The sequence below is a fragment of the Colossoma macropomum genome, unplaced genomic scaffold (assembly GCF_904425465.1).
Source record: "Colossoma macropomum unplaced genomic scaffold, Colossoma_macropomum, whole genome shotgun sequence".
Taxonomy (NCBI): Eukaryota; Metazoa; Chordata; class Actinopteri; order Characiformes; family Serrasalmidae; genus Colossoma; species Colossoma macropomum.
The window spans coordinates 449,159-475,354 of record NW_023494828.1 but is presented as its reverse complement, the minus strand read 5'-3'; the positions used below and the strand labels follow the sequence as shown (position 1 = coordinate 475,354).

General features: G+C 40.4%; 2 protein-coding genes across 12 annotated transcripts in view; one reads left to right on the top strand and one right to left on the bottom strand.

Annotated features, from left to right (window-relative positions):
* The window catches only part of tnrc6b (trinucleotide repeat containing adaptor 6B), a 21,230-nt gene extending 2,080 nt beyond the window's left edge, over positions 1-19,150 (bottom strand). The window contains exons 1-21 of one of the 7 annotated variants that reach the window (XM_036560437.1): positions 18,871-19,150; positions 17,483-17,570; positions 17,091-17,112; positions 16,465-16,815; positions 13,404-16,199; positions 12,923-13,087; positions 12,576-12,748; positions 12,300-12,368; positions 11,948-12,154; positions 11,649-11,771; positions 11,233-11,355; positions 8,277-8,420; positions 6,626-6,733; positions 2,960-3,170; positions 1,803-1,964; positions 1,550-1,714; positions 1,302-1,445; positions 1,077-1,208; positions 767-982; positions 517-587; positions 158-297 (exon numbers count right to left, since the gene is read on the bottom strand). In XM_036560437.1, the coding sequence (XP_036416330.1) occupies positions 158-297; positions 517-587; positions 767-982; positions 1,077-1,208; positions 1,302-1,445; positions 1,550-1,714; positions 1,803-1,964; positions 2,960-3,170; positions 6,626-6,733; positions 8,277-8,420; positions 11,233-11,355; positions 11,649-11,771; positions 11,948-12,154; positions 12,300-12,368; positions 12,576-12,748; positions 12,923-13,087; positions 13,404-16,199; positions 16,465-16,815; positions 17,091-17,112; positions 17,483-17,539 (5,579 nt within the window). In that variant the 5' untranslated portion in view covers positions 17,540-17,570; positions 18,871-19,150. Of the gene's footprint in view, positions 1-157; positions 298-516; positions 588-766; positions 983-1,076; positions 1,209-1,301; positions 1,446-1,549; positions 1,715-1,802; positions 1,965-2,959; positions 3,171-6,625; positions 6,734-8,276; positions 8,421-11,232; positions 11,356-11,648; positions 11,772-11,947; positions 12,155-12,299; positions 12,369-12,575; positions 12,749-12,922; positions 13,088-13,403; positions 16,200-16,464; positions 16,816-17,090; positions 17,113-17,482; positions 18,093-18,870 lie in introns of those variants that run through there. The other 6 variants (XM_036560440.1, XM_036560444.1, XM_036560442.1 and 3 more) reach the window with 6 other exon arrangements.
* Positions 18,111-26,196, top strand: si:ch211-141o9.10 (probable endonuclease 4). Of its 5 annotated transcripts, none has more exons than XM_036560451.1 (8): positions 18,111-18,385; positions 19,927-20,185; positions 20,262-20,471; positions 21,232-21,324; positions 24,292-24,423; positions 24,620-24,724; positions 24,987-25,116; positions 25,861-26,040. In XM_036560451.1, the coding sequence occupies exons 2-8, from the start codon at positions 19,999-20,001 to the stop codon at positions 25,916-25,918; spliced, it is 915 nt and encodes a 304-aa protein (XP_036416344.1). In that variant the 5' UTR covers positions 18,111-18,385; positions 19,927-19,998; the 3' UTR covers positions 25,919-26,040. The 5 variants fall into 5 exon arrangements, with proteins under 5 accessions (XP_036416344.1, XP_036416343.1, XP_036416340.1 ...); XM_036560450.1 differs by lacking the exon at positions 25,861-26,040 and adding an exon at positions 26,114-26,196 and having other exon boundaries at positions 18,112-18,385; positions 21,145-21,324; XM_036560447.1 differs by having other exon boundaries at positions 18,112-18,385; positions 21,145-21,324.

The following is a 26,196-nucleotide window of genomic DNA, read 5'->3' as shown; positions in this document are numbered from 1 at the left end:
TGAGAATGATCTTTTGGTGAAATTCTCAAAAAAAAACAAAAAACATTAAAAATATTTTTAATTTAGATATCAGAAGTACAAAGCAATAAAAATATATTTACAAATACAATATGATGTCATGAGCAATGAACATGCATAAGCAATACAACTGGCTTACATGTGCAGGGCACTCTGAGCTTTGGCTGCTTCTTGGCGAGTACTGTAGCGAATCAGAGCACTGCCCTGGGTTAGACCAAGGTGAAAGGTCAACAGCGGACCATGCTGCATACAGATAGTGCGCAGAGTGGAACCATCAATCTAAAGACACAGTGAGATAAGCTCAGTCAAGAACCTTTTTTTCCAGGGAAAAAACCAAACAAACAAAAAAAAGACCATCACCTACACTCAGGCCACTTAGGTTGCCTTTTTTCTTTTTTTTTCCAAGACAGCCAATCAAGCCTAAAAACTGTAAATATCTCCTTTTTCTCCCATCAGTGCAAGCAGCCAAATTTGTCTTTCTGATTTTTAACCGCATACCTGAGGAGTAAGATTACTCAGCACCAGCCAACAACTTCCCTTTGAAGCTCCGCCATCACTCCATGCTGAACCTATTAAAAACACATTCACACGCACCACATACAGACCCCATCATTTTCCGAGGCAATCAACTCATGTAATCTGACTAATATTCTGGTGAACAAATAAATAAAGCACTTATAAACAAATGTAAAACCTAAAAATAGACTGCTAATTGCAATACACTAAGACATTTGTCTTCACAGGTTACCAGGCCCATATCTGTTTTCTTGGTTGCTTCCAGAGGCAGCCCAGCCTCTGCCCAGTCGCGGTGTCCCTCCTGCCCATGGGGACGTGGAGGGCTGTTTCTGATGGGCGAGTCCAGGAGGTGGGCGCGGCAGCTGGGAAGTGTTGCGATTGGTCTTCCAAGGCTTGTTGTGTCCAATGGGCTCAGGGGGCCAGCTTGGTTTGTACTCGGGGTACTTAGCTGCAGGTACAGAACATGAAATAAACCACATGACCTTCCAGCTATTCATGTGGTGGATTATAAAATTGTGAGAACAAGGATGAGCTGTCCATACCATAACAGAATCTTTGCAAGTCTTCAACTTTTGTGTTACCTGGGTTATGTGCATTGTTGAGGGAGCTGTCTGAGGCACTGTAGGGCCAGGCACCAGGTGAAGGCAGCAAGGTGTTCAGAGAGGGGTTTGATTCTGAATGTACACACAGTGTAAATTTCATTTATATGCCTATTCGATTAATTCATATTAAGGGGCCTAATCTGTGCTGGTTGTGATTATATGTACCTGTGTTATCTCTCAGCAACTGATGCTCAGTATCATTGAGACTTGACACTGCAGATGAGCTTAGCATACTCCCAGGAGTCATGTAGGGGTCAGACTCAGGGTCAACACTCTGCATTCCTTTCCAAGGCACTCCAGGTTGGAATTCTACACCAAAAAAAAAAACAAAAAAAACAAAATATACCATTACTTTCAGGAGCAAAGACCCAGGTATTGAAAAATGCTTTAGCACTTTGTAAAATATAATGTACCTGGAGGCCAGCTGGATGTGCCAGTTTTGACTCCCATTTTGTTCCCAGGACTTCTCTGCCAGCTGTCTGAAGACCCTTGGAGAGGCACCCCCAAACCTTCTACTCCAAGCATTTCATACTGAGAGTATGGGGAACTGCCTCTCTTCAGAGGAGCGGCAACAGGGCCTAGGAATAGAAGCATGGAGCATTAAGGTTAATGTTAAAAACCTTTTGCTTATAGCTAAGGCAAAATGTTGCCAGACAGACTACTCACCGTTTTTGTGAAGTGCATTGTCTGGAGAGGAAGGAGCTGGCGTGTGACCTTCCATCATCCATTTAAAGCGGGATTGCTGTCCCCCACCTTCTTTAAGTCCAGCTGTACCACCAACCATGTGACCCAACTCAAGACCAGATAGACTCACACCAGAACCAAACCCTTAAAGCAACAATCAACAATTCAACAATTACAGTTATTTAAAGCAAAGTGTAAAAGTCACTAACAGGAATGGGACATTTACCGGTTTTGTGGATAGCAATGATAGTAAAGCTACTGCTACAGTCTGCAAAGCTACAACACAGAAGCAATAAGCAATGTGTTCACTAACTTGCTAGTTCATGAAAACCTTGGCAGAAGGAGGTGACACTCCAAAACCTTTCTTTACAGTAAAAGCAAGGTATGTTAATTTGTTTTTGAAGTTCAGTGTCTTTAGAGGCTAGAGGTGGGCAGTATTGAAGATGTAATATCAAAATAGTTCAGGAAGGTTAAACAATACACAAGGTGTCACAATATTTTTTAAAAGTTAAGACAAAGTAGTATCACATTTTAAAAATACTACCAAAAAACTATGAATCCAATCACTTGTATTCAACATTCACACTGCACTAAATCCAATGAAACAGGAATAATTAAGCTATTTTAATGAAAAATGCAGTTGCAAAGTGATTAAGTACTGATAAAATGCATGGTATACTCAGTATAGCATATGACATATTGAGATGTCATTTATCACAATAACATAATAAAATATTGTCATATTGCCCAGCTCTAGAGAAGGCTTTGTTTTGGAAAACATGTCATGGTTTGTCTGTCATGTGTTTGCAGGCCTCATATGTATTCCTTTTAGCTGTGCACCGCCTCGCTGAACAGTACCACCATAATACCAAAAATGACAATTTTTGTCACTGACGCAACAATGCACTCTTAAAATGTGGTAAATACAACACAATCTACCCTTAACTAGACATATGGGTATGTACAGTTAAGGGCAGCACATTTTGTGTTAAATAAGGCAAAACAAAAAAACAACAAAAAACTTAAAACAGGCAACACAGGTAAGTGTACTGTTTTATAACATATCACTTTTTAGAGTGTAAGAAATTTTTATACTGCCATATTTCTAGTTAGTAACAACAAAAAGAGGTTGAGCTCACCTGAATATGTAGCCGATTTCAGATGCAGGTCAGCTACCGAGCCGCCAAGGCCGGGGTGAGAGAGGGAGTCAGACATCGGCATTTTTGGGCCACCACTACCAAGGTGAGAAGGGGACAGCTTAGAGCTCCCAACTGCACTACCCACCTGCTGCTGCTGCTGCTGCTGCTGCTGCTGTCTCTGTTGCTGGAGAACAGCCATGATTCTGGCAAGCTACAAAACAAAAACGTGTTATAAATTCTCTATGTCTGTGATGTGTACAAATCACAATCTGTGTGCTGCAATGCAACTGAGATAAATTTAATTTAGAGGTTTTGCTCTGTATACAAACGCATACAAATTAAAAGGACTCTGAACAGATCAGGTACTCTCAGAGCATGAGATATAATAATATCTAATCCACCACACAAAGAAAAGCCTTGTACTGGTCAGTTTTGTTGCTAGGCCTGGGTGATTGGGCGATGTAACTGGATATAGTTGATGCTTGATAGCTTTACCTACTGCACAGTTTTCTTTCTCTTCTACTCATTTTACTTTATGTTAAGTCTAGCTTGACTGCATGGATCTGAAAATAAATGCTGACATGCTTTGGAACTCCAACTAGCTTCAGTGTGACTCATGGCAATAAACAACTAAGCTAAAATCACTGGCCACTACCTTAGACCAGCTAGCTCTAACCTGGAACTATTAGAAGTAGAGAAAGTTCTTCTGATCCCTGTCTTTGGCCAGGAAACAGGATCAAAAAAAGGCATCAAAAATATTAAATAATATGTATGCATAACAATTTATTCACCTTTACTATTAAAGCACTGAGTTACAATGGGACATGCAAAAGCTGTTAGGCATTAAAATTTGCAATAAAAGTTAGTAAATTGTAAAAAAAATTGCAGTATTTTCTATAAAGCTTAAGTGTCCCAGTTGTTAGCTGCATTATGAAAATGATGAAATTATAATACTACATGCTTTTCTAAAAAGGTATCTATAGCTGAACCCCAGATATACTCTGCTATAATGACAGAAAACACCTCAATTTTTTAAATATCTGAAGTACATGTAAAGTTAAGTTTCTCCAGCAGGGAGCACTACCAGCACATAAGTGGCCATGAATCTGCACCAGAAGGAGGTCAAGAACATACGTAGGTATACACAAACAGATGCCACGTTGGGTTCAGCCGGTCACATCATTGAACATGGCGCCGCCAGTTTGGGGCAGTCAACATATTCTACTGAATGCAGTTCAGCAGCTTACAGAGCAGCAGTTTAGGAAAGGAATCGTCCAAATTATACTATTTCACGAACATGGCACAATGGGATAGGATTATATAATGAGGTGAACGCTGCATTCAACACTCATGTCAGTGTTTAAATATAGATATGACCATGTGGTTGGTAAAGCACAGAAAACTTGGTGGTGTAATTGTTTTTGCCCTGGTTTTATATTAAGCTTATTTGATTTAATAACCCATACAGGGTATCTTAACTTGATGTGAAGTAGTTATATTCATTTAATTACAATGATTGTTAATGCTGAGTAAGTGTGCATTGTAGGGATAGCATACCTTAATTCGTATAAAACATTTAAAGTACACAAGCATCGCCTTACTGTGTTTTAGGGGTTTACTTCATTTTTGTATGTATGAACATTAGAAGTGATTTACACATTTATGGATTTGTTGATGTTTGAGAAATTTTTGTTTGTACACTCGCATTTACATCTGATATGTATTTTTAGGATAGCAAATTTCATGTTCAGATTTTTAAAATCTAGATCATAAATATGATGATTGTTGTCTGATCTGCTGTCTCTCTGCTCAAGAGAGATCCTATCAATGCCTGCAAAGATCAGACAAATGTAAATCAGAATATTAATTCTCTCAGCCATTTTTCGTGGCTATATCAGCTTCCTTGTTTAACTTTTGTTTGAAACTGAGGTGCTTTCGTTTACTAGCAGATCGTGACTGCTCCAACATGGCAGACTTACCACTTCAGATAGGGAACAAACAGCAACACGACATCTATGTATTTATATCCATGATAAACGCAAGTTAACATCCATTAAAATGACAGGTGGAATAGTTTTCAAAAGATGATGGGGTAATCAATATTATATTGATTATATTGTGTTTCATGAAAGATTTCATTAAAACAGCCAATGCTAAAAAAAAGCATATAACCTAAAAATAGAACAGAAAGTAGGTCAAAGCTACAGTGGACTGCGAGTGTTGTTCAGAAGGGGGGATGGGCTCTAGTCGACAGTCACAATTGTTTTTTTTTACTACGAACAGTGTGCTAATCATATTTAGATATCACCCAGGTCCAGTTGCTGCACAATTTTTAAAATCAAATTTAATGCTTTTTAAGACCTCGGCATACCATTTCTCCCACGTGATGACACACACTCAAATATGGCAAGTATTAAATATCTATTATTCATTTGACTGGTCAGGAAAAAAAACATGAACAACCAAAAAATTTAGGACACTGTGCAAGATGTAAATAAAGACAAAATGCAATGATTGAATTTGGGAACTGAGGAGACCAATTGCTACAGCTACGAAACCGTCGTTTTCCCATTCCTGCTTGATGTAGGATTTCGGGTGCTCAACAGTTCGGAGCCTCCATTGTTTTATTTTAAATGGTTTTAATGGGTGAGAAGTCAGTTAGCACTCTGACTTACTAAGAAGCCATTATGTTGTGATCAATGCAGAATGTTATTTGCCATTGTCTTGCTGAAATAAGCAATGATGTCATCTGGATGGCAGTACATGTTGCTCCAAAACCTGTTTGGAATGCTCAGCATTAATGGTGCCTTCACAGATGTGTAAGTCACCCATGCTATATGCCCTAATGCTCCCCAATACCATCATGGATGCTGGCTTTCGAACTATGCACTGACAATAAGCTGAATGGTCCCTCTCCTCTTTAGCCCGGAGGACGCAGCAGCCATGATTTCCAAAAAAAAATTAAAATTTTGATTCGACGAACCACAGTACATGAAATAAATTTAAATTAGCTTGGACCAAGAGAAGGGAATGATTTTTCTGGATCCTGTTTATATATGGTTATATGGTTAAAGTTTGAAGTTGCATTTGTGGATGAAACAACAAACTGTGTTCACAGACAATTGTTTTTGCAAATGTTCCTGAGCCCATGCAGTGGTTTCCACTTCAGAAGCGGTCGGTTTTTAATGTAGAGCCACCTGAGGGCCCAAAGATTATGGTTAGCCAATACTGGTTTTCATTGTTGCCCCTGGCATACAGAGATTTCTCTGAAATTCTCTGAATCTTTCAATGACATTATGTTCTGAAGATGATGAAATCCCAAGTTCTTTGATATATTATGTTGAGAAACTTTATTCTTTAATTTTTACACTATTTGTCTGTGTAGTCTTTCCCTCCCCTCCCAATCTTCTCAAACACTCAGCCTCTCAGGGATGCTCTTATTATACCCAATGTTATGCTACTCTGCCAATTAATACTACAGTAATTATAATTAGTTAATTTTTAGTGTGAGCATAAAGTAACATTCTGGATGGATATGTTTTTTTTGTACTGCTTCATGACATCAATATTTTATGAAATCTTCAATATCTATTTCAAGACTATAAGACTTTTCAAGGATCCACAGGAACCCTGGTGATGCACTTCATATTGGCCACAGGTCCGTACCTGTTGTGGGTCTGCTTGCTGACGTACATTTTGAGGGAACTTGCGATGGTTCTGCAGCATTTGCTGCTGCTGCTGCTGAGGCTGCTGCTGCAGGAGTAGCTGACACGCCTGTGAAGAAGCCAGAGCTAAACTATTTACAACAAAGGCCATCAAACCTAGTCCTGGAAATAGTGCAGCACAGTTTGGTGATTTCCCCGCACAAACACACTTCATCAGTTAATTTCCAGGTTTAGTTGGAGTGTCTGAGCAGAGGAATTGCCAAACTATGCTGGACCCCAGGAAATCTTTGGTTTACAAATTGCAGCCTATTCAACAGAAAGAAATACTATTCAACAAACAGAAAAAAATAACATTACTAAATGTTACAACTAGAGATGCATCAATACCATTTTTTAAGAGTACAACTTTTTTTAGTACTCACTAATACAGAGTCTGATACCATATTGCGTAACCTACTTAAGATTTAAGCAGCTGTTCGTGCAAATGAGTTAAATGTACTTTGCCAATTTAAATCATTAAAATCTACCCGATTTTAAATGAACTGCATTAGCTAGCTATGCAACCTGAGGCTATGTTCACATTACAAGCCTCATTGCTGAAATCCAGTCTCTCTGACATGATGGTTCACACTCATTTAGGTAAGTGATTCAAATCCATCATTGATGTGAACGAACCAGCGTCCAGAAATGACCTGCAACGAGTACATCCTACTCAGTAACGTCACGTGATTCAATCACGTGCGTCACATGCATCATCAGCAAACAAACTAAAGAGCAGAACGAGTGTCTTCCCTACGAAGATAATTAACTTATTTATTAGATTGAGACGAAGGCAAGAAAGGTGAGATGTGCTGCTTTTCCGCTGTTTACAGGCTTTAAATTCTGTTCGGCGCTGCTGCCATGGTAACGCTGAATGACTTATCTACAGAAATGGACTGAGGTGTCCCGCACAACTAAAAGTAACAACAGCCATTTTGAAGCCTGAATTTAATCCATACTTTTATTCATTTTTATATTTTGAATTTTATATTTACAGAATGTCAAGAGGCAAGTGTGTGCTGACTTGGGCTCACACAGCGATTTTTTTGTTCACAATATCTTTTAAATGTGACCTATATGCAACATTAGTCTAAACAGATCACGCTCCTAAACTGACCTGCATGCGCAACAGAACAATGTTTTTGCTTCAAGTGGTGCGCTCATCCAGAGGTAAACAATCATGACCAACGAACGCCAGTCGCTCCCAAAGCTTTCAGTTTCATCTATGCCAGCATCACAGGAGTGATCATGAAGTTCCGATGGCTGGCACGCGCAGTGGAAGAAAAGCACATGAATTCCGATCTGAGTGTTCACATTAAGGTCGCATGGCCACAAATCGGATACATATCCAATCCAGGACACATGAAAGTGGTCGGATTTGAAAAGATCAGATTTACACGTCCACACAGCCCTGAAAACATCAGATCTGAGTCACATTAGGGCAAAAGGTATCAGCTGGTATTAGCGAATTTTTATGAGTACAAGAATTTTTACGACTGGTATCGGCTCAATACCAGTATCAGTACCAATGCATCCCTAAATACATTAAGACAATTCAAAGTGATGGATGCCTTCTGTAAAGTTGATTACCCAGCTTCAAAGGTGACACTCACCAACTGAAACTGGATGTGAGGGGGGTAGATGCTGCTGAGCATGGCGATGTGCTGTGGGGAGAGCTGAGGAGGGAACACCCCTCCACCCACTCCTCCAACGCCCCCACTTGGAGGAGGCATTTGCTTCAAAACAGAACCTGGAACCTAACCGACAGCATGATGAACCACAAATTAACACTTCCATTTTTGGTGACTTTTTACATTTACTCCACTACATTTCACAGTCAAATACCTTACTTTTTACTCCACTACATTATGCGAAATCTGTTTTTCCTTTTGGCTTATGTGTGCATAAAAACGTAACATGTCAAAACAAAAGAAGCGTGAAGCAAGCACACCAATCAGGGTACAGCACGCACTTTGTTTTGAGCTTGTTTTGACCTGTTGGACATACCTACCCAGTGCAAGCATACGGTTCAACGTCAGTGCAGCAGCATAAAATTTTGGGAGTGCCTATGTCTACATAAATGACGAAACTCCTGACTCTGACATAACTTTGTGTAAATAGACCACAATATAGAAATATGTACACATATGCAGTTGTGACTGGCATGTGTCTTTTTTCTGAATTTATGCAAACACTTTCATTTTATGGTACATTCATTTTGGCTAGTTTATGTTTATGAACAGAGACCTACAGATGCAGTATACATCCCCATTTCCAAAAAAGTTGGGACGCTGTGAGAAATGAATAAAAACAAAATGCAATGATGTGCAAATCATTTAAACCCTATACTTCATGGAGAATGCTTCAAAGATAAGATATCAAATGTTGAAACTGAGAAATTTAATTGTTTTTTGAAAATTATTTGCATATTTTGAATTTGATGCCAGCAACACGTTCCAAAACAGTTGGGATGGGGGCAAAAAAAAGGCTGGTAAAATTGTGTAATGCTTAAAACACACACCTGGTGGTTAATTGGCAACAGGTCAGTAACATAATTGGGTACAAAAAGAGCATCCCAGATACGCCGAGTCTTTCAGAAGTAAAGATGAGGAGGGGTTCACCACTCCGCGAAAGACTGCACAATCAAATAGTGCAACAATTCAAGAATAACGTTTCTTAACATAAAATAGCAAAGAACTTTTGCTTTTCATCATCTACAGTACATAATTTCATGAAAAGATTGAGAATCTGGGGGAATCTCTGTGTGCAAGGGAAAACGCCAAAGTCGAGACCTGTCACCACTGATAACATTTGGCACCTTATAAAATGAAAAATGCGACAAAGGAGACCCCGGACTGATGAGCATCTGAAATCCTATGCTAAGCAAAAATGGAAAACAAAACATAGCAATTGGTCTCCTCAGTTCCCATCACCAAGAGGTGATGAAACACAGTGGTAAACATGCCACCGTCCCAACTTTTTTGGAACATGTTGTTAGCAACAAATTCAAAAAGGGCATATATTTTTCAAAAAACAATAATATTTCTCAGTTTCAACATTTGATTTGTTGTCTTTGTACTTTTTCAATGAAATATAAGGTTTAAATGATTTGCATATTGTTGAATTTTGTTTTTATTTACATTTTGCACAGCGTACCAACTTTTTTGGAAATGGGGTTGTAGTAAAGGAAAACTCATTTGTGAATGTGTTTAAAGCAAGTTTCTATTAAATGTAAACAAGTTTAAATTCAATACAAACTAAATTTAATGACATTCTAATAAAATATTGGTGTTACAAGAGTGACACTAGAGTATTTTCACCTAAACTGAGTAGATGAAGCAAGAGTCTTGTTACAAAATGATAATAGGGCATTAGAGCCATTATTAATCTTCTAGTAGTTTTACTTTTGATACTTAAGTACATTTGAAGGCAAATACTTTTGTACTTTTACTCAAGTGGAGGTCTACAGAGAGGACTTCTACTTTTACTGGAGTAATATTTTACCTTAGGTATCTCTACTTTAATTCAAGTACATGGTTTATGTTCTTCGTCCACCACTGTAGTCGCTGGACATTTCCAAACAGCATTAAAAAGAAACTTACTATTAAAATTATAACTGGTAAAGAAACAGGACAGAACAAAAAAAACGACTAACTAAATACATATCTTGAAATCCATACGATTGGCCACACTTATCTACAGAAATGGACTGAGGTGTCCCGCACAACTAAAAGTAGCAACAGCCATTTTGAAGCCTGAATTTTATCCATACTTTTATTCATTTTTATATTTTAAACAGAATGTCAAGAGGCAAGTGTGTGCTGACTTGGGCTATGTTCACACAGCAGGTAAAAGTGGCCCAAATCTGATTTTCTGACCAAATCCGATTTTTTTGTTCACAATATATATTTTAAATGTGACCTATATGCAACATTAGTCTAAACAGATCACGCTCCTAAACTGACAGCTGGGCTCATCACCCAGAATGTCTTCGAGCTCGCCGTAAAAAGGGCACGTTATTCAGCCACGGTCACTTCTTTGGTTAGTGTCCTCGGATTCCGTAAACTTTGCTTTCAGACTTTTAACTGTTCTTTGATGCTGCAGCCTCGCTCGCCCATTTCTTTCAAAATCTCTTCAAACATAGAAGGTCTCTTCTGATTTTTGCACAGAAATATCACCCCAAATGTTTGTGAGGTCTCAGCAGTGCGAAACTATGACGAATGTTGAGCTGGATTGACGTAAAAGTCGCATGAATTCCAATCTGGCTGTTCAGACTGAGTCGCACTGTGGCATATTGGATACGTATCGGATTAAGGACCACATATGAGAGCATCTCAAATTGGAATTGAAAATGTCAGATTCAACGCGTTTTTTGTGGTTCACACTGCCACACAGATAACAGATCTGTGTCACATATGAAGAAAAAGAACAGATTTGGGTCACTTTTATCTGTTGTGTAAACATAGTCTTAGACATGCAGTTTTCATTATATTAATTGGTAGGGCATAAATGAATAAATTGTGCCTACTTGAGCTCAACTATTCCTTTAGGACTTGCAAAGTTCTGTACCTGAGGTGACAGGAACTGATGAGGCACTTGCGCTCGTACAGTCGGGTTAACAGGTGGCACTCCTGGCTGGTGCCTGGGTTGCGCCATCCCACCAACACCACCACCAAACATATGACCACCCATCTGCAGAGGAAACAAGTGAGACAAAACAGAATGACCACATGCCTGAACAACTCCCTGAATATAAAAAGACATTTTGAGGTGGGGTAGGGTGGGGGTGGTGGTGGTTTGAAGCTCTATCCAAGACAGAAAACAAATAGAAGAGTTAAGGAGACAGAACAAATAGGTATTTTGAGGGTAATATTTAAGTTTGAAGAATGGAAGGTTTTATCAGACAATAATTCAAAAGGTAACTGGCCAAGGGTGACGCAGTGAGACTGAGATGGGCTAAGAGATATACAATGGCACAGCCTTACTTGTCTAGGGGGATTGGGGTGGTTGTAGAGGGGAGAGGGTTTGAAGACTGTGGGCGAAGAATATGGAGAACAAGGCCCCTCCTCCCCAAGGCACCCATCCTGATTGGTGAAAGGCAAGGTCTGCTGATCACAGCAAGAATAAAGCAGACAGGGCCAAATACAGGGTTTAATTAAGGGAAAAAAGGTGTGAGAGAGGGGAAGAGTTAAGCGAAGAAATTAAAATAGGAGAATACAGGGATACAGAGGGTTAACTAATCAAAAAAGACAGAGATTCACAGACTTCAGAGAAACTGTCATACCTTGTCATAGTAAGGCCCAGGCTCACCAGGCCCAACCTCTTTGGAACCAGGGGAACGGAAGACTACACCACCTCCTCCTCCACGCCCTCCTTTGCGCATCTCTCCATTGTAGTCATTCAAACTCACACCTCGTTTGTCTGCATCTACCTTTTTTTCTTGAGGAGGACCAGGGGCCAGATCCAATGGACGGCCACTGGGATCCTCTCCCTGAAGGGGGGAAAAGAATCCTTCACCATTAATGTAGCTCAAATAAATAAAGTATAAAATAGACAAAAATAAAGCTCGATGAGCTTATGGAATGTTAAATGCTTTCACACTGTATTATTGAATTAATCGCTCTGGAAGCACTTACCAGAAGCCCCATGTTTGAAAACTGCCTAGTCATAGGGTTCATCCAAGAGTCTCCACTTTTTACTGAACCCTGAGAGAAAAATGCGATTTAATCTTCAGTACAATCTTGAACATGAACCATAATAGTCTTGATATTTTGCACATTGTTCCCTATGCACACACACGATTAGCTGCAACTGTTTTAAAATGGGGTTCAACTTTTAAGAAAGCTAATGACCTTTATTTGCATCCAATCTCAATCATTGTATACCATTTAGGCAAAGTTTGCTCACCATACCTTGTTTCCCTTCTTGCTTCCCCAGCCCCCAGAATTGTAGGAAGAGCTGCTGCCTTGGGATCCAGCATTATTCCACATTACGCCTCCCTCATCTTCTTCCTCCCAGCTGGAGTGACGTGAAGCACTGACGGATCCCTCTCTCTCACACCAGCCTTCTTGCATAGACTTTGAACCTTTAGGACAAAAATATATTCACAACCAATGTGAATATTTTACTCCAGACTAGCATGCTTGTATTTCAATAATGACTGCACATTTAAAAAAGGCAGATTCATAATGATAACCAAATTATGTCACTTGCATTAATACATTTCACATTTTTAATTAAAACTATGCTGCCACCTCACCAGATTTGATTGGGTTAGGGGAGGGGTTTCCCCACCCCGAGGCATTTCCACTGTCATTCGAGTCTCCCCAGCTGGTGGGTGTGTCAGCGGGTTTGCCCCAAGCTGCAGTGCCGTTGTCCACACACGGACTGGAAGGAGAACTGCTCCCTCCCCATCCAGATTGAGCTAGTGATGCATCAAAGGTGACGTAAACAGAGAAAAATTATTTATTACACAAACTGTTCATAATCTTTAATAGTAACTAGCACATTACATAGTATTTTACAGTATTTCTACCCATATTTCTTGTGAACAGTATCCAAATATCTGAGGCAAATATGAAAATAATTTTGTAGCATGTGTAGTAGTTGGACTTTTTTCCCCCCATTTCTCCAGACTGGTTTAAACCTGAAAACATGTAGTTTAACTAAGAAACATGGCAAATACTTATCACTACCCTTTCTAAGGTCTTCTTTCAAGAAATGGCAAAAGCTGTTAATACCTGTTGCGGGGCCTTTGTTGGAAGAGTGTGTGAGATTCATGTCCCTGTTCCCAGAGCCTGGGGGCATTCTTCCTGGTGGAAGTGGAGCAGGCCCCTGCTGCTGAGACTGCACTGGTTGGCCAGATGGCCTGTCGTTCTTGTCCCAATAATTGACATAGACATAGTTATTAGGATCACCCCAAGCAGATGTACCATCATCTATTTCCTTTTTTCTGCTTATTGACTGTGGCGAAGGCTCCTCCCAACCACTGGCCTCTGAACTGCTTCCAGGACCACTGGATATTTGGGGTATGGGCCCTGAGGTCCATCCTGAACTTTGGTTCTGGGCTGAAGAACCTCCTTGTCTTCCCCAGCCCCCTTGCATGGCCCCTGCATCCAGCGACTTTGACTGCTGGGGCTGTGATTGTTGTTGCTGTTGTGCCTGACCTTTCAGAGCGGCCGTTTGGCTGTTTGGCATCTGTGAAAGGTGCATGTTTCCACCCCAGCCCGAGTGAGATTTGCTTGCCGTGTCCACTCCTCCACCCCCTGTCTCTGTACCTCCTGCTCCCCAAGATTTCCTTGGAGCCCCTTCATCCCAGCTGCCCCATGTACCCACTTCTGAATCCCCACTTGTACCTCCACTATCCTTCCCATCACCCCAACCCCCACTGCTTGTTTTGCACTCCCGCTCTCCCCATTCACTACCACTTCTTTGTCCCCAGTTTCCCCCATCCCCTCTTCCCATCTCCTTCCAACCTCCAGTCCCCTTCTCCTCCTGACTGTTTCCCCAGTTTCCACCTGCTGGAGTACCCTGCTGTCGAAAATCTCCCCATCCACCTGACCCACTCCCTGCTATGTGATCTCTCCACTCCTGGCCCTCACTGCCCCAACCTTTTCCTTGGCTCTCAGATGGATGTGACTCTCCCCAGCCCCCAAAAGGCTTGCTCTGCCCTCCTGCTGAATTACCCACTCCACCTCCGGACTGAGAAACACTAGGGTTTTGAATACTGTTGCCAGAGGATTGTGGACCTCGACTGGGCAAAGACGAACTGTTGCTGCTACTGCTGTTGTTATCCCAGCCTTCACCAGGCGAGACAGAAGCAGGTCCAAGGATGGAATTAGAGTTCAAGTTTGTGTTTTGAGCTGCGTCAGGGAGCAGAGATGAAGATGAAGGGGCAGTGGTTGATGTTCCAGTAGGGCCAGAATAAGGTGGATGGCTTGGCGTGTTCATCGTAATAGAAGATCTAGTTCCACCTGCCGCTGCTCCTCCTTCTCCTTCCAAGTCCCATGCAACATTTTGTCGGATTTGCGTCTGCCCCCAACCAGAGTTGGACAGCACTCTGGGGTCCAGGTCGGTCCGACTGAGCAGATTTTGTAAGGCCACTTCAGCATTGGGAGGCTGATGAGAGCGGTGGTGGCCCTGATGCTGATTGCCACTTCTTGTGTTTCCTCCACCACTGGATGATGAGGTACCCCCTCCACCTCCGCTGCTCTGGCCTACCCACTCACTGGAGTCACCTGTCCCTCCATCTCCTCCAGCACCTTTCTGATTGTCCCAAGCTCTAGTCATAGTTGAAGGTGTGGAGGAAGAAACTGAAGGATTACTAATGCTGCCGCTGCTGCTGCTGCTGTTACTGCTTGAGCCATCTACATTTCCCCCAATCGGATTGCCAACACCGCTAGAATTACCCCACTCCCCAACTCCCCCACCCCATGCTCCCTGAGATACCCCAGACATCTGACAACCACTTCCTGTGCCCCATGTACTCCCACCCTGTTTATCGTCCTGTCTGCTGAAGCCCCATGAGTGTCCCCCTTCAGAAGAGAGAGAGCTTCCCCCAGTTCCACCCTCCCTAGTCTCAGTTCTAGAGGCACCGATTTTGGAATTTGCAGGAAAAGGCTGAACTCTCCAAGTAGATGAAGATGTGGAGGATGAAGAAGAGGCAGAGACATCCCCTCCTCCTGTACTTCCACAATCAACATCGCCCCCTTCCTTCACTGCTGTGTTTTTTGGTCCTGCTCCTGGCTCCAGTGCTGTACCACCCCACTCTCTACAGGATGGCTCTACGTCTCTGTATTGCATTTGGTGATGTTGGTGCTGATGAGAGGCTTGATTCACAGAAATTGAGTTGTTGGCAGACAATGACATTGAGCTTTGGAGAGGAGAAGGTCCACCCTCAACTGCAGCTGCACCAGCACCATCCTGTACCAGGGCTGGCCAGGCAGAGGGATTGGCATTAGGGTTAAAGTTGGCACCTGGAATTCCGCAGCTGACACCAACAGAGCACTCAGTCCCTGGGAGTGGGGAAGCTTTGGATAGGGGGGGCAATGACCCTGCTGCTACTGCATTTCCTCCTATGACTCCCTGGGACCCCCAAACAACACTACTAGGTTGCATACATTCATTGGTTGAACAGGAGGATGAAGGTGGGGAGGGGCTACCAGAATTGACACATTTGCCACCTTCATTCCCTCCTCCAACAACCTTCGGCTGCTGCTGGAGATGCCTTTCACCCCATGAGGAACTGCAGTTCGATATTCCACTGCCATCTGCTCCTCCAGTAACTGATGCCTCTACTGTTCTGGCCCCATCTCCAGCAGCAATACTGGGCCATTCCTCCAGGTCCGACCCATCCACTATCACCTTCTCCCTGCCCTGAGAGAGGGGCTGGCTGCCAGAGCTCGCCCCCCACATGGAATTTGCATAATTTGAAGAAGAAGAAGTAGTAGTAGTAGTAGAAGAAGCAGCGATTGATGAAGAGGATGACATGTGGGACAGAGAGGAAGCAGCTGGACCTGCAGAACCCAAGCTGGAGTCTGAAGAGAACCAGAGAAAATACTTAGAACTACAAAGTCAACAGACAATCAGAGTAATCAAGTTTCAATTACACATTATGATCAACTAAATTAAACTTCTGCATACTATCATAACCACCAAAACGCTGGGTGGTTTAGGAAGGGACATGGCTTCAAGATTCTCTCACAAAGCATACCAAATGAAGTGCCAAATCACATTCTTTTTTCACTCAAGTCAAATGTCAATGGTTACTGCTTTTTATATTAATGTACTAGTCATTGTCACCTGAGGCAGCAGCCACTGCTGCATTGGGGCTGTCTCCCCCGCTGTTGTTTCCCCCCAGCAGCATGGAGGACAGTGGTGGCTGGCCCCTCTTCAGTAGCACTTTGTGGTCCTGCTGGCAACGGAATCGAGGGGGCACTTCACGGGGCATGTATCGCTGGGGGGCCTGGGTGCTGGGGGAGGGCTGTCCGTTGGCCACCACCGGCCGCTTAGCATTGTTCCCACCCTGAGGGGGGGTGCCAGCAGCCGGGGTGGCAATGGAGGAGGTTGTAGAAGGGACAGGGCCAGGGTTGGGGGATACAGAGTTGGGGGTGGCAAGAGACTGGGCAGATGGGGGCTTGGTCAGTTCTGGCACTGTGATTTCAAAAAAAAAAAAAGAGAGAGAGATAAATTCAAAAGGAAAAAAGGGGGGGGGCATACACACTTCAATTACTCAAAAGAAAGCAGATAAACAACGAAAAAGCAACAAATCGTAAAAGACAATTAAGTTTTCATTTCATTTAACAATAACGATGGCACATACACACACACAAAGCAATACGTTTGCTACTTCCAATAAACACAAGACATAACCTACTGACACACAACAGAAAGATTATAAATTTATATCATGTAAAATGGTGAAATACCTTTGTTTTTTTGCTCGACCACCTGAAATACAAAAAGTAGAATGTAAAAAAAAAAATAAAAAATCAGCAAGTAAACTGGTGACAACACACAAGCATATTTTAAAAAAACATTCTGAAACTAAGTAAAACTATTATTAATGACCATGACTTTTCTTGTTATTCTTTACGGTTAATGAATTTAAGTGTTCATCATCACTGACCACTAATAACATTAACATTAAATAACATTAAAACAATATTGAAAGTACGGTGAGTAAAATTGTTTTGTCAGCAAATGTACTACAAAGAAGCAAAAACAAACTGTTACAATTTTAAAATGAAAATAAGGTACATTAATGATGCAAATAGAAGTAAGGATGACTAATATATTGATGACATATTAGCGTCTTCACCTTCTGTGAGGTTTCCCTTTTCCTTTTATCTTCTTTCTTCCTTTTCTTGTCTTCCATGAACTGCTGTTCCCTTTCCTGATAATCCTCTCTAGTAAAACAAAAAGCATTGCGATTTTCGATTCCACCATTCCCTTTCACTATGAAACGCAACTGAGCAAAGCAATGAAATGTGTACAATTAACACCCTTTCAGGAGAAATACGAGAACGGCTCTGACGACGGTCTGTCAGCCACATTAGCTAAGAACCTGGCAGTTAGCGTTAGTGACCAGGTCTTGCCTAGTTGTTAAAACGGTAGTTTTAACATAAGTTCGTGTACTGTCATCCAGACAGATTAACTCCGATGACGAAAACTGTGCACCCTGACAGCTATTTAGCCTGTGGTATGTATTTACATGCACCTATTAAAAAGCCTCACAACTTGCAACTCATGCCAAGCAATGCTTGGCTACAAGCCGTTTTTGTAAGATAAAAACACAGAAATTGCCAATGAACACCAGCACTGAAACACACATTCTTAACTTACAGTTAGCGTATGAATTAACTAACCTAGGTTAATACATTTTGACACTGTTGCCACTCCGTTCACCCGCCCATTTCCTCCCCTGCATGCCATTTGGTGCAAGACAGTGCGTAGCTTGTAAATAATAACGTAATAACAAAGTCCTTATATTAAACAAATCTAGAACAATCGGCTTGTCAGACAACCTCTCAACGTAAGATAGCTAGCCAAAGTTAGATCAACCAAGTTATAATAATAATTTCCGCACTGTCAGGACTTCGGGTATACTGAAGGAGCATATTTTGCACAGAGCGGACCCAAACGGCTGGTTTTAATCAATGTTCAATATCGCTGATCCTCTCGAGAGTTGTTAAACGGGGAAGCTTCACGTGGACTTACAGCGGTAAGCAAATAACCAACATATGATGCTCCGATCTGTGTGCAAAGCTGCACCATACGACAAATCGCATTAAGCAGCTGGTTAGTTAGCCCAACTAACGTAGCCAATTTGTTGCACTACGATACTGTCCACTACCCGCGCCTCACCCAAACATTTCCGGCGTCCACCAATATTAGGTTTTTCATGTTGATGTTGATACTGAATGTTAATGCTGATATTGACCCTGTAGTCAAAACTGGAAAATGCTCCGCGATCACTTACGCTGGAAAAACCGAGTAGCTTGCAGTGGCTAAGCTAGCTGGCTAACGGTGCTAAACTACGCTAGCTAGCTATCCAGACACCCTTCTGTCGTCGAAAACATCGTCTTCGATTTTTTTAGTCAGCATTTTTTCAAAATATCCATCTTTCGTTCCTTTAACGCACACGAATGCAGTCGGTGTAACGAATAATACGTGAACAATTCTACTCGCTGAAGCAAACCCACTTACCTCAGGAATTACATGAAATGTAGCTTGGAAGCTAACTACTGCTAAAGTGCTTCAGTGCGAAAGTCTAAATTTTGAGGCATTCGAGGCAGCTTGAAATACAGTTTCTCAATTAACAGTATGCAATGATGCAGCTAATTACGGAAATGTTTCCTGTGCAGTGCTGTTTTGTAACGATATATTGTAATACGATAATGTAAACGAAAAGAACAAATGCAAAATCGTTTTTAAAGCGCTGAAAAGTCAGTTGGTTGACGGTCGGCCATTTTACTGCTCGGTGTGAATTGTGTGAGCAGCTTTGACGGAAGGGGGGGGGGCAGCAAAGGGAAATTTTTGACCTTCAGTATTAAAAGTCCACAGATTGCTACTGACCAAGAACGACAGTACTCTGTCTGGTTTTATTTATTGATTACAAACATAGGTTAGCGTATCCCTTCCCGCAGACAGACATTTATTTTCTTCATACGTTCTTCAAAGGCTGTCCAAACATTGACGTCATATTTCAAAAAGCAATGTGCTTTGGAGTTTTTAATTCTCTATCAGTACAACAAACTGTATTTAAAATCAAACTGGTTAAACTGTAAGTATAAGAATGATTTGTGTGAATCTGTGTCCAGTCTTTAGATGCAAAGAACGTGAAAAAGTCAAAGTAACGATTTCATGCTGGCAGTGGTAAAAAGAAAATCTGCCTTCAGAAGGCATGTACAAAATAAATCCTAGAGCAAAGAAATACCCGGCCAATTCCGTCTAAAGAAAAATATAAAAAGCCTTTATTGACACATGGCAACATATATAAAACGTACCAACGTGAAAAAGTATTTATATGTGTGGTAATGCTGTTTATTTTGAATTTCCCTAACTAAGGGCCTGATCAGGGTTTATCTCAAGTTGTATCAATAAGAAGGCACACAGTGGCGCTGTGTGATCACATTAGCATGCAAGTCACTGGTTATAAAATCACTCGCACCCCCAGTTACTAAAGTGACTAAATATTCATGGTTACTTATATTTGTCTTTATGGTTAGCGACGTAACGTAATTTGTGTTGATTTAATGCTAGACGTTTCAGGTTGTTTGCATACAACCGGCTGTTGCCATTTGGCGTCCCTCATTAAATCGAAGACCGAGAAGCATGGGTCCACGAAGAAGAGGAGAGAAGAGGAGGAAAGCAGAAGAAAATCTTACGAAAGTGGAGGAAACCGCAGATACAAGTCGTACAGAAAAACCTTCGGAATGCAGGATCAACGACGTGGTGAGAGGAAAGAACGGCAGGACTAAAGGACGAAAAAAGTTCATTGGGGCTCATGTCTCTATAGCAGGTAAGCCAAATGCAGCACGTTAATAATGTAATTTCAGTAAAATGTAAGATATGTAATAATACTCCACATTCTAAAGGAGGTATATGGAAAGCAGTGGAAGCCAGTGTGGACATAGGGGGTCGCAGTTTTGGCTTATTTTTGGGCTCTCAGCGCTGCTGGCAAAGACCTGCCCTCGATCCGGATGTTGCAGTCAAATTCCAGGAGGCTTGTGCTCAGTATGGCTTTGATTCGGCTCACATTCTGCCACACGGATCTTACCTGATGAACTGTGGGTCACCCAGAGAAGGTTTGTCCAGCACGTGTACACTTTATGGTGTGGTTCTTCAGTTCTAGTTTTGGAGGGCATGTGGCCAGCACAATTTGGTGCTTTTCATGTACAAACACACCTACCAAACTTGGCAATTAACAACTCAGTATGTGCATTCTACAGATTTTTTGATACTTAAAGTTCTGCCAAAACGTTTGGTGTCCAACGTTTGTTTCTTTCATTTTACACTGCAGCTACAAACCTAACAATATTTGTTATAAAGTGTCAGAAATCATAAGCAAGTCTACTTGAGATTATATGACATGACATCATTTGAGACAAGTTTGTGATGAATGCCGTGCATGCATTTTGTACAGCACTAACAGGTAGTTACAGGTTTCAGTTACTTGTTGTTTACTTTAGCCTTATAGATCCAGTGTAAAATTAAAGAATCAAACTTTGGATGTCAAACATGTCTTGTCTGGTTGACTAGATTTGTGATAAGGGCTAAATATTGCTTTTGTTTGTTTTGTTTTTGGCAAATGTGAAATTAAAACACTTAAAACATTTTCATTTTTACATACCATCAAATTACCTTACATTTCAAGTGAATGAATAACAAAATACCAGCGCCTATATGCATGCAGGTCTAAAACCTCCAGAAAATGTTTTTTGTTGTTCTGCTTTCTGCTTAATGTCTGCTATGATTCAGATGTGTTTGCTAGGAGCCAGCTCATGTTGGTAGATGAGCTCAGCCGCTGCAGTGCTTTGGGCCTTACTCAGTTTAACCTCCACCCAGGGGCCTCCATGGGCTCTAGCACAGAGGAGTGCATCAAGAGGATTGCCCAAGCTATAAACCATGCTCACCAGCAAACACCTGCTATTGTCACTGGTAAACCAATCTGTTTTCAACTACAATACTACTGTAACGTGACCTATTTATGCTACACTTACATAGCTACTTTTACGAGGTTGGACAAGCTTTATGGAACATTTGTTAAAAATAACAATACATTCTACACCACTGAGATGCACTGCTTTGTTCCAGCTGATTAAAACTAGACAAGTTGGAAAGGGCAACATGCCACCATGCTAAGGTTAGATTGATTACATTTAAAAAAAATAACTATAGTCATATCTTAACAGTCTGACTTGCAGACATGCATAACATAATTTAAAATTAATAACACACTCTAAATTGAGGAGTAGTGAGCTTTATTTTACCTCCCGGACTCAGTTGTGTGAGCGTACATTGTGTAGTTACTTTTTCCTTTTTAGGGGTCCAAGCGCTGTAGGTGCATGGAACCCTATTGCTGTTGCTAAGATTTTTTTCTTCTTGTTATACTTTTCTGCCCTAAAACTGATTAGGAAGAAGACACTAAGTCTTTCAAACACCAAACCAGTAGGGTATGCGTAGTATGCCCCACCCTACTCAGGCAAGTGAAATGACCCAAATTGGTCAGATGGTGGCGCTATAGAGCAAACTGTACGTTTTGGCTCATATCTCCTGAACCATGAGGTCCACAGTAAAGTAAAGTGAAGTGAATAATTAAAAAAAAGAATGGCTGCCACATGCCAATTAATCTTCCCCGGGTTTATCATAATTCACATGAGTGGCTACAGATCAGGATTGCTTTGGTCAAAGCTCATGAAACTTGACAGGCCTATACCCCACATGATTTTGTGGAAGCCCACCAAGTTTTATACAGTTTATTCAGTAGGGGGTGCTATAACAACCCAAAATCCAAAAAAAGACAATTAAGCTGAAACTTTGCATGCTGCATCGGTGGGGCACTATATAAGTAAACTGTTAAGGACATCTCTATCATTGGACAAGTGTGGCCACCATTGGCCAATAAGCTTTCAAGAGGCATTTGGAGAGCTTAGCACCGACCAATCATTAACACAAATTTAAGCAATCTTTTTTTCTTGTTTTTGCCTATACTGTTTGACCTTAATTGGCGCAATTAACAAAAACAAGAATAAGTTTGATTGATTTGACATCATGCATAGCACAGAAACTGGTATTTTTTTCAAATGCAAGTCTTTTGAAAGTTTTGCTTTTTAAAGTTTTTCTGCAATTTTTCAAAGTTTGGTAAATTAGTTTTTTTATTTTTCTGTGTATTTTATTAAAATTTCTCAAATTTGGTCTTAAAATAATCTGTAGAGTCTGTTGGTGAATACTTTTTAAAACAACCTTGAATTTTATAAGAATGGCCACGAGACATCAATTACTCTGTTCGGCCTTGCTTATTCTGATGTAAGGGGCTACAAATCCATCACTCTTTCTTTAATCTCATTATAACCAAATTTGAAAATATTGTACAAAACAATTGTCTGAGGAAGCATGCAAAGTGTTGATAAAATTGGTCTCCGTGGGCCCCTACAATGCTTAATCAAATGAGAATTTACTTAAATGTCATTATTTCTTTCTATGATTGAAAAAGATAATGGTTTCAAACTATACATCTTATTAACAACTAAAACTTTTGAAATTATGTGTGTTCCAAAATTGCACAGGAACTATGGAAATTTGTCTTAAACATATCTTGGCTGTAGAATCAGGAATGGCAATATATTCTCCAGACACCAGAGGAAGCGTCAGCATGAAATGCAAATTACAATCAGAGCCGCTTTATGAGGAGCTTGGCCTCTTCGTGTTTCCCCCGTTACATCAAAAACAGGACTGCAGTACGCCAGAGGGTGCCTGCGAGCGAGTCCTCAATGAATAGGGGTGAATGGAGCTAAATGGCTAAAAACAAACAGTTAAAATAATTTCTATTCACTTGCCCTCAACTTTTATTTCATTTTAAAAAGTAGAAGGATGTATTTCACAGAAAAACAAAGAAAACTAACCTGTACATTACTGCTACTGAGATATGATTGTTTGGCGAGCGGAGCAGCTCATTGGCTGTTCGCGCTCACTGATGTTATAAGCGTAGACAAGGAGCCTTTTGAAAGTCCTGTAATTCAAAAGTTTTTAAAAATATAACAATGGTGTTAAAATATTTTTAGCTGTTTTGTGTTTAGAAAATGAATGTATTATTTTATATTAAAATGTTTAAGCATTTATAAATTATGATTTTGCTCAAATGCTCCATCTTAATCCATTCATTTTAGACTTGGGAGCTCCCTCTAGCATTTGAGAAACCCAGAAGACATTAGAGTGGTAATTCTCCTGTCTACAAGTTGTCTGTTATAACTTCAAATATACATACAGTCGTAGTCTTTACAGTGTTTATGTTGTGGCACAGAAAAGTCTGAATTGTATTATGTATTCCACCACGCCACAGAAAAAAGGTACAGTTGTTTTGCAATTGTTCAAATTTGAAACGTGATGTTTTCTTGCTACTCCTTGAGTTTTTATCAAATCACCTCAAAATGGGTCTTCGAACAGAACTCTGAAGATAAATAATTATTAAAAACATCATAACTTTTAACCAGAATGCGGCAGTAATATTGTATTGTGTGTTGGGAATTAATTTTCGAATATATTACTCAATAATCAAAATAATTGAAAGTTGGGAAGTAGTTCCTAAAATGTGCTTGGTTCCTTATTGCTCCCTACCAATAAATTGTCTCAAGAAATGCAGCATTTCCATGGGTAACATCTCCTTCCGATCACCAGGTGCTCAGTTAAAATCATGCCTGAGCTGAGTTGAAGCAATGTGATGTTTGCATTTTGAGAGTCTGGCACACTGATACTGGATTTCTGGAACTGAATACATTAAAAGCTGAAAACAATGTCCTCAAAAAAAAAATGTTGCCATCTGTGTGCTCCTTCAAAACTCAACATATATGACTTTTTTACTACTCTCCCTCTCCCCCTCTCTTTCTCTACTTCTTAATCTCTCAACAGTGCTTGAAAACATGAGTGGACAGGGAAGTACTGTGGGTGGACAGTTTAATGAGCTGAAGAGCATAATTGATCTTGTTCGAGACAAGACACGTGTGGGAGTGTGTCTAGACACATGTCATGCATTTGCAGTAGGTAAGAAGTAAAGCATAAGTGTTTTTTTCTTGTTACTGAAATCAAAATATTTTAGGTTTACTAAAAAATTTTGGATGGAAAAATATTAACTCACACATCAGACATTCATTTTTAATAGTCCTGCAGCTCGCATCAGTGATTTGATGTAACGTTATATGACGTTTTTTTTTTTAATTTAAAAATACTGTCTCTGCAGGTTATGATATTTCCTCAAGGGGAGGGGTGAAGTCTATGCTTGAAGAATTTGACCAGGTGGTTGGACTGAATTACTTAAGAGCAGTTCATCTCAATGACTCAAAAGGTGTCCTCATTTTATATAACACTTATTTTATCACATGAACAGAAAAGCCATTTACAATTCATAGTAAACGGTGGTAGTCTAACAATTCATAGGGTCCAGTCTTCAATTACATAAAAAGATCCTGTTTAGAGTTTTCATTATTATTCCTTTGAATATCATCTTTGTGCTTGTAGGAAAGTTAAAAGGAAGTAAAAAGCTTTCCTACATTGGTACAGGAACAACTTCATATTGTCATTACATTTAACTAACATGGCTTTTACAGGTAAATTGGGCTGCCACCTAGACCGTCATGAGGACATCGGGAAGGGACAGATTGGCATCTCAGCATTTCGAGACATTGTGAATGAGCCTCGGCTAGACAACATCCCTCTCATACTTGAGACACCTGGCCGGTAATTGTTACCAAAGTGATATGGGCGAGCTGCACAAAATACCCTGTTGTGATTATATTGTTACATATTGTGATTGTAATGATTTAAAATGTTCCCATGCATTCTTAAACTCTAATTCTAAATATAAATATAAAAATATTTTAGTAAGTACTCTAAATAACCCTTTATGTGATGTGGTAAGGATTGGCCTGCATTATTTTGACCAAAATTATTGGACGGTGTGACTGCTTTGATTGGTCCAAATATGTACAGTAATCTGTGACTGGTTAGGACATTCACAGCACACAGTGTCATTCAGTGATTCAGCAATTGGTTAGAAGCTCATTTGGGTATTGATATCAGTATTGTAAAGAAGGATCTGGAGAGATTCTGTATCTAGGGCCTTGGCCATGTGTTCTCCAGCCTCATTATAAGCATTACAGGAGAAGACCAAGAGCTGTTATCTTTGCAAAGGGAGGCTTCATCAAATATTAAATGGGGTGCTGGCAATTGTGACACACACAGATTTGAGAAAACTATTTATTTCCTTTAGGTTTTTTCCCAATCATTGTACTTCAAAATGTTAGATTTTTGTTAGTACTTTGACTGAAAGATTAAATGGATAAGCAATAAAGAAGGATGTCTTTTTACAGACTGTTTTGCTCAGGGGTGCCAATATTTGTGGAGAGCACTGTATACTTTAACAATGAAGAGAGATTTTTGTTTGATATTTAGTGCTATTTTGTTTTGGCCCTGTGTTCACAGCCCAGGTTTTGAGTATGCTGAGCAAATACAGCTTCTCTATTCCCTTTGTGAGGACTAGAAAACCTAGAGGAATCTTTACAAGACAGAAGAGCCCACACTTTCATGTTGTTTTATTCTATGCACAGTGCTTTTCTGTTTTTAAAAAATATAATAAACACAAATGGCATTGTTGGACTTGAATAATTAATTGTTGGTGTAAGTTCTTATTGTTATGTGGCAATTTAATTTATGTGGGAATCTAACCTTCTATCAGCAGAGGGAGCGGATAACCAGGAAAAAAGGGAGGAAACTGTGAGCTCTGCAGAAAAGCCTAAAATAAAGGGTTTGCTGATGCTA

Excerpts from the sequence above, each read along its gene's own strand:
- si:ch211-141o9.10 (XM_036560447.1), top strand. The coding sequence starts at position 19,999 with ATGGGTCCACGAAGAAGAGGAGAGAAGAGGAGGAAAGCAGAAGAAAAT. Across the intron at positions 21,325-24,291 it reads AACACCTGCTATTGTCACTG|TGCTTGAAAACATGAGTGGA; the intron begins GTAAACCAATCT and ends ATCTCTCAACAG. Across the intron at positions 24,725-24,986 it reads TCATCTCAATGACTCAAAAG|GTAAATTGGGCTGCCACCTA; the intron begins GTGTCCTCATTT and ends TGGCTTTTACAG.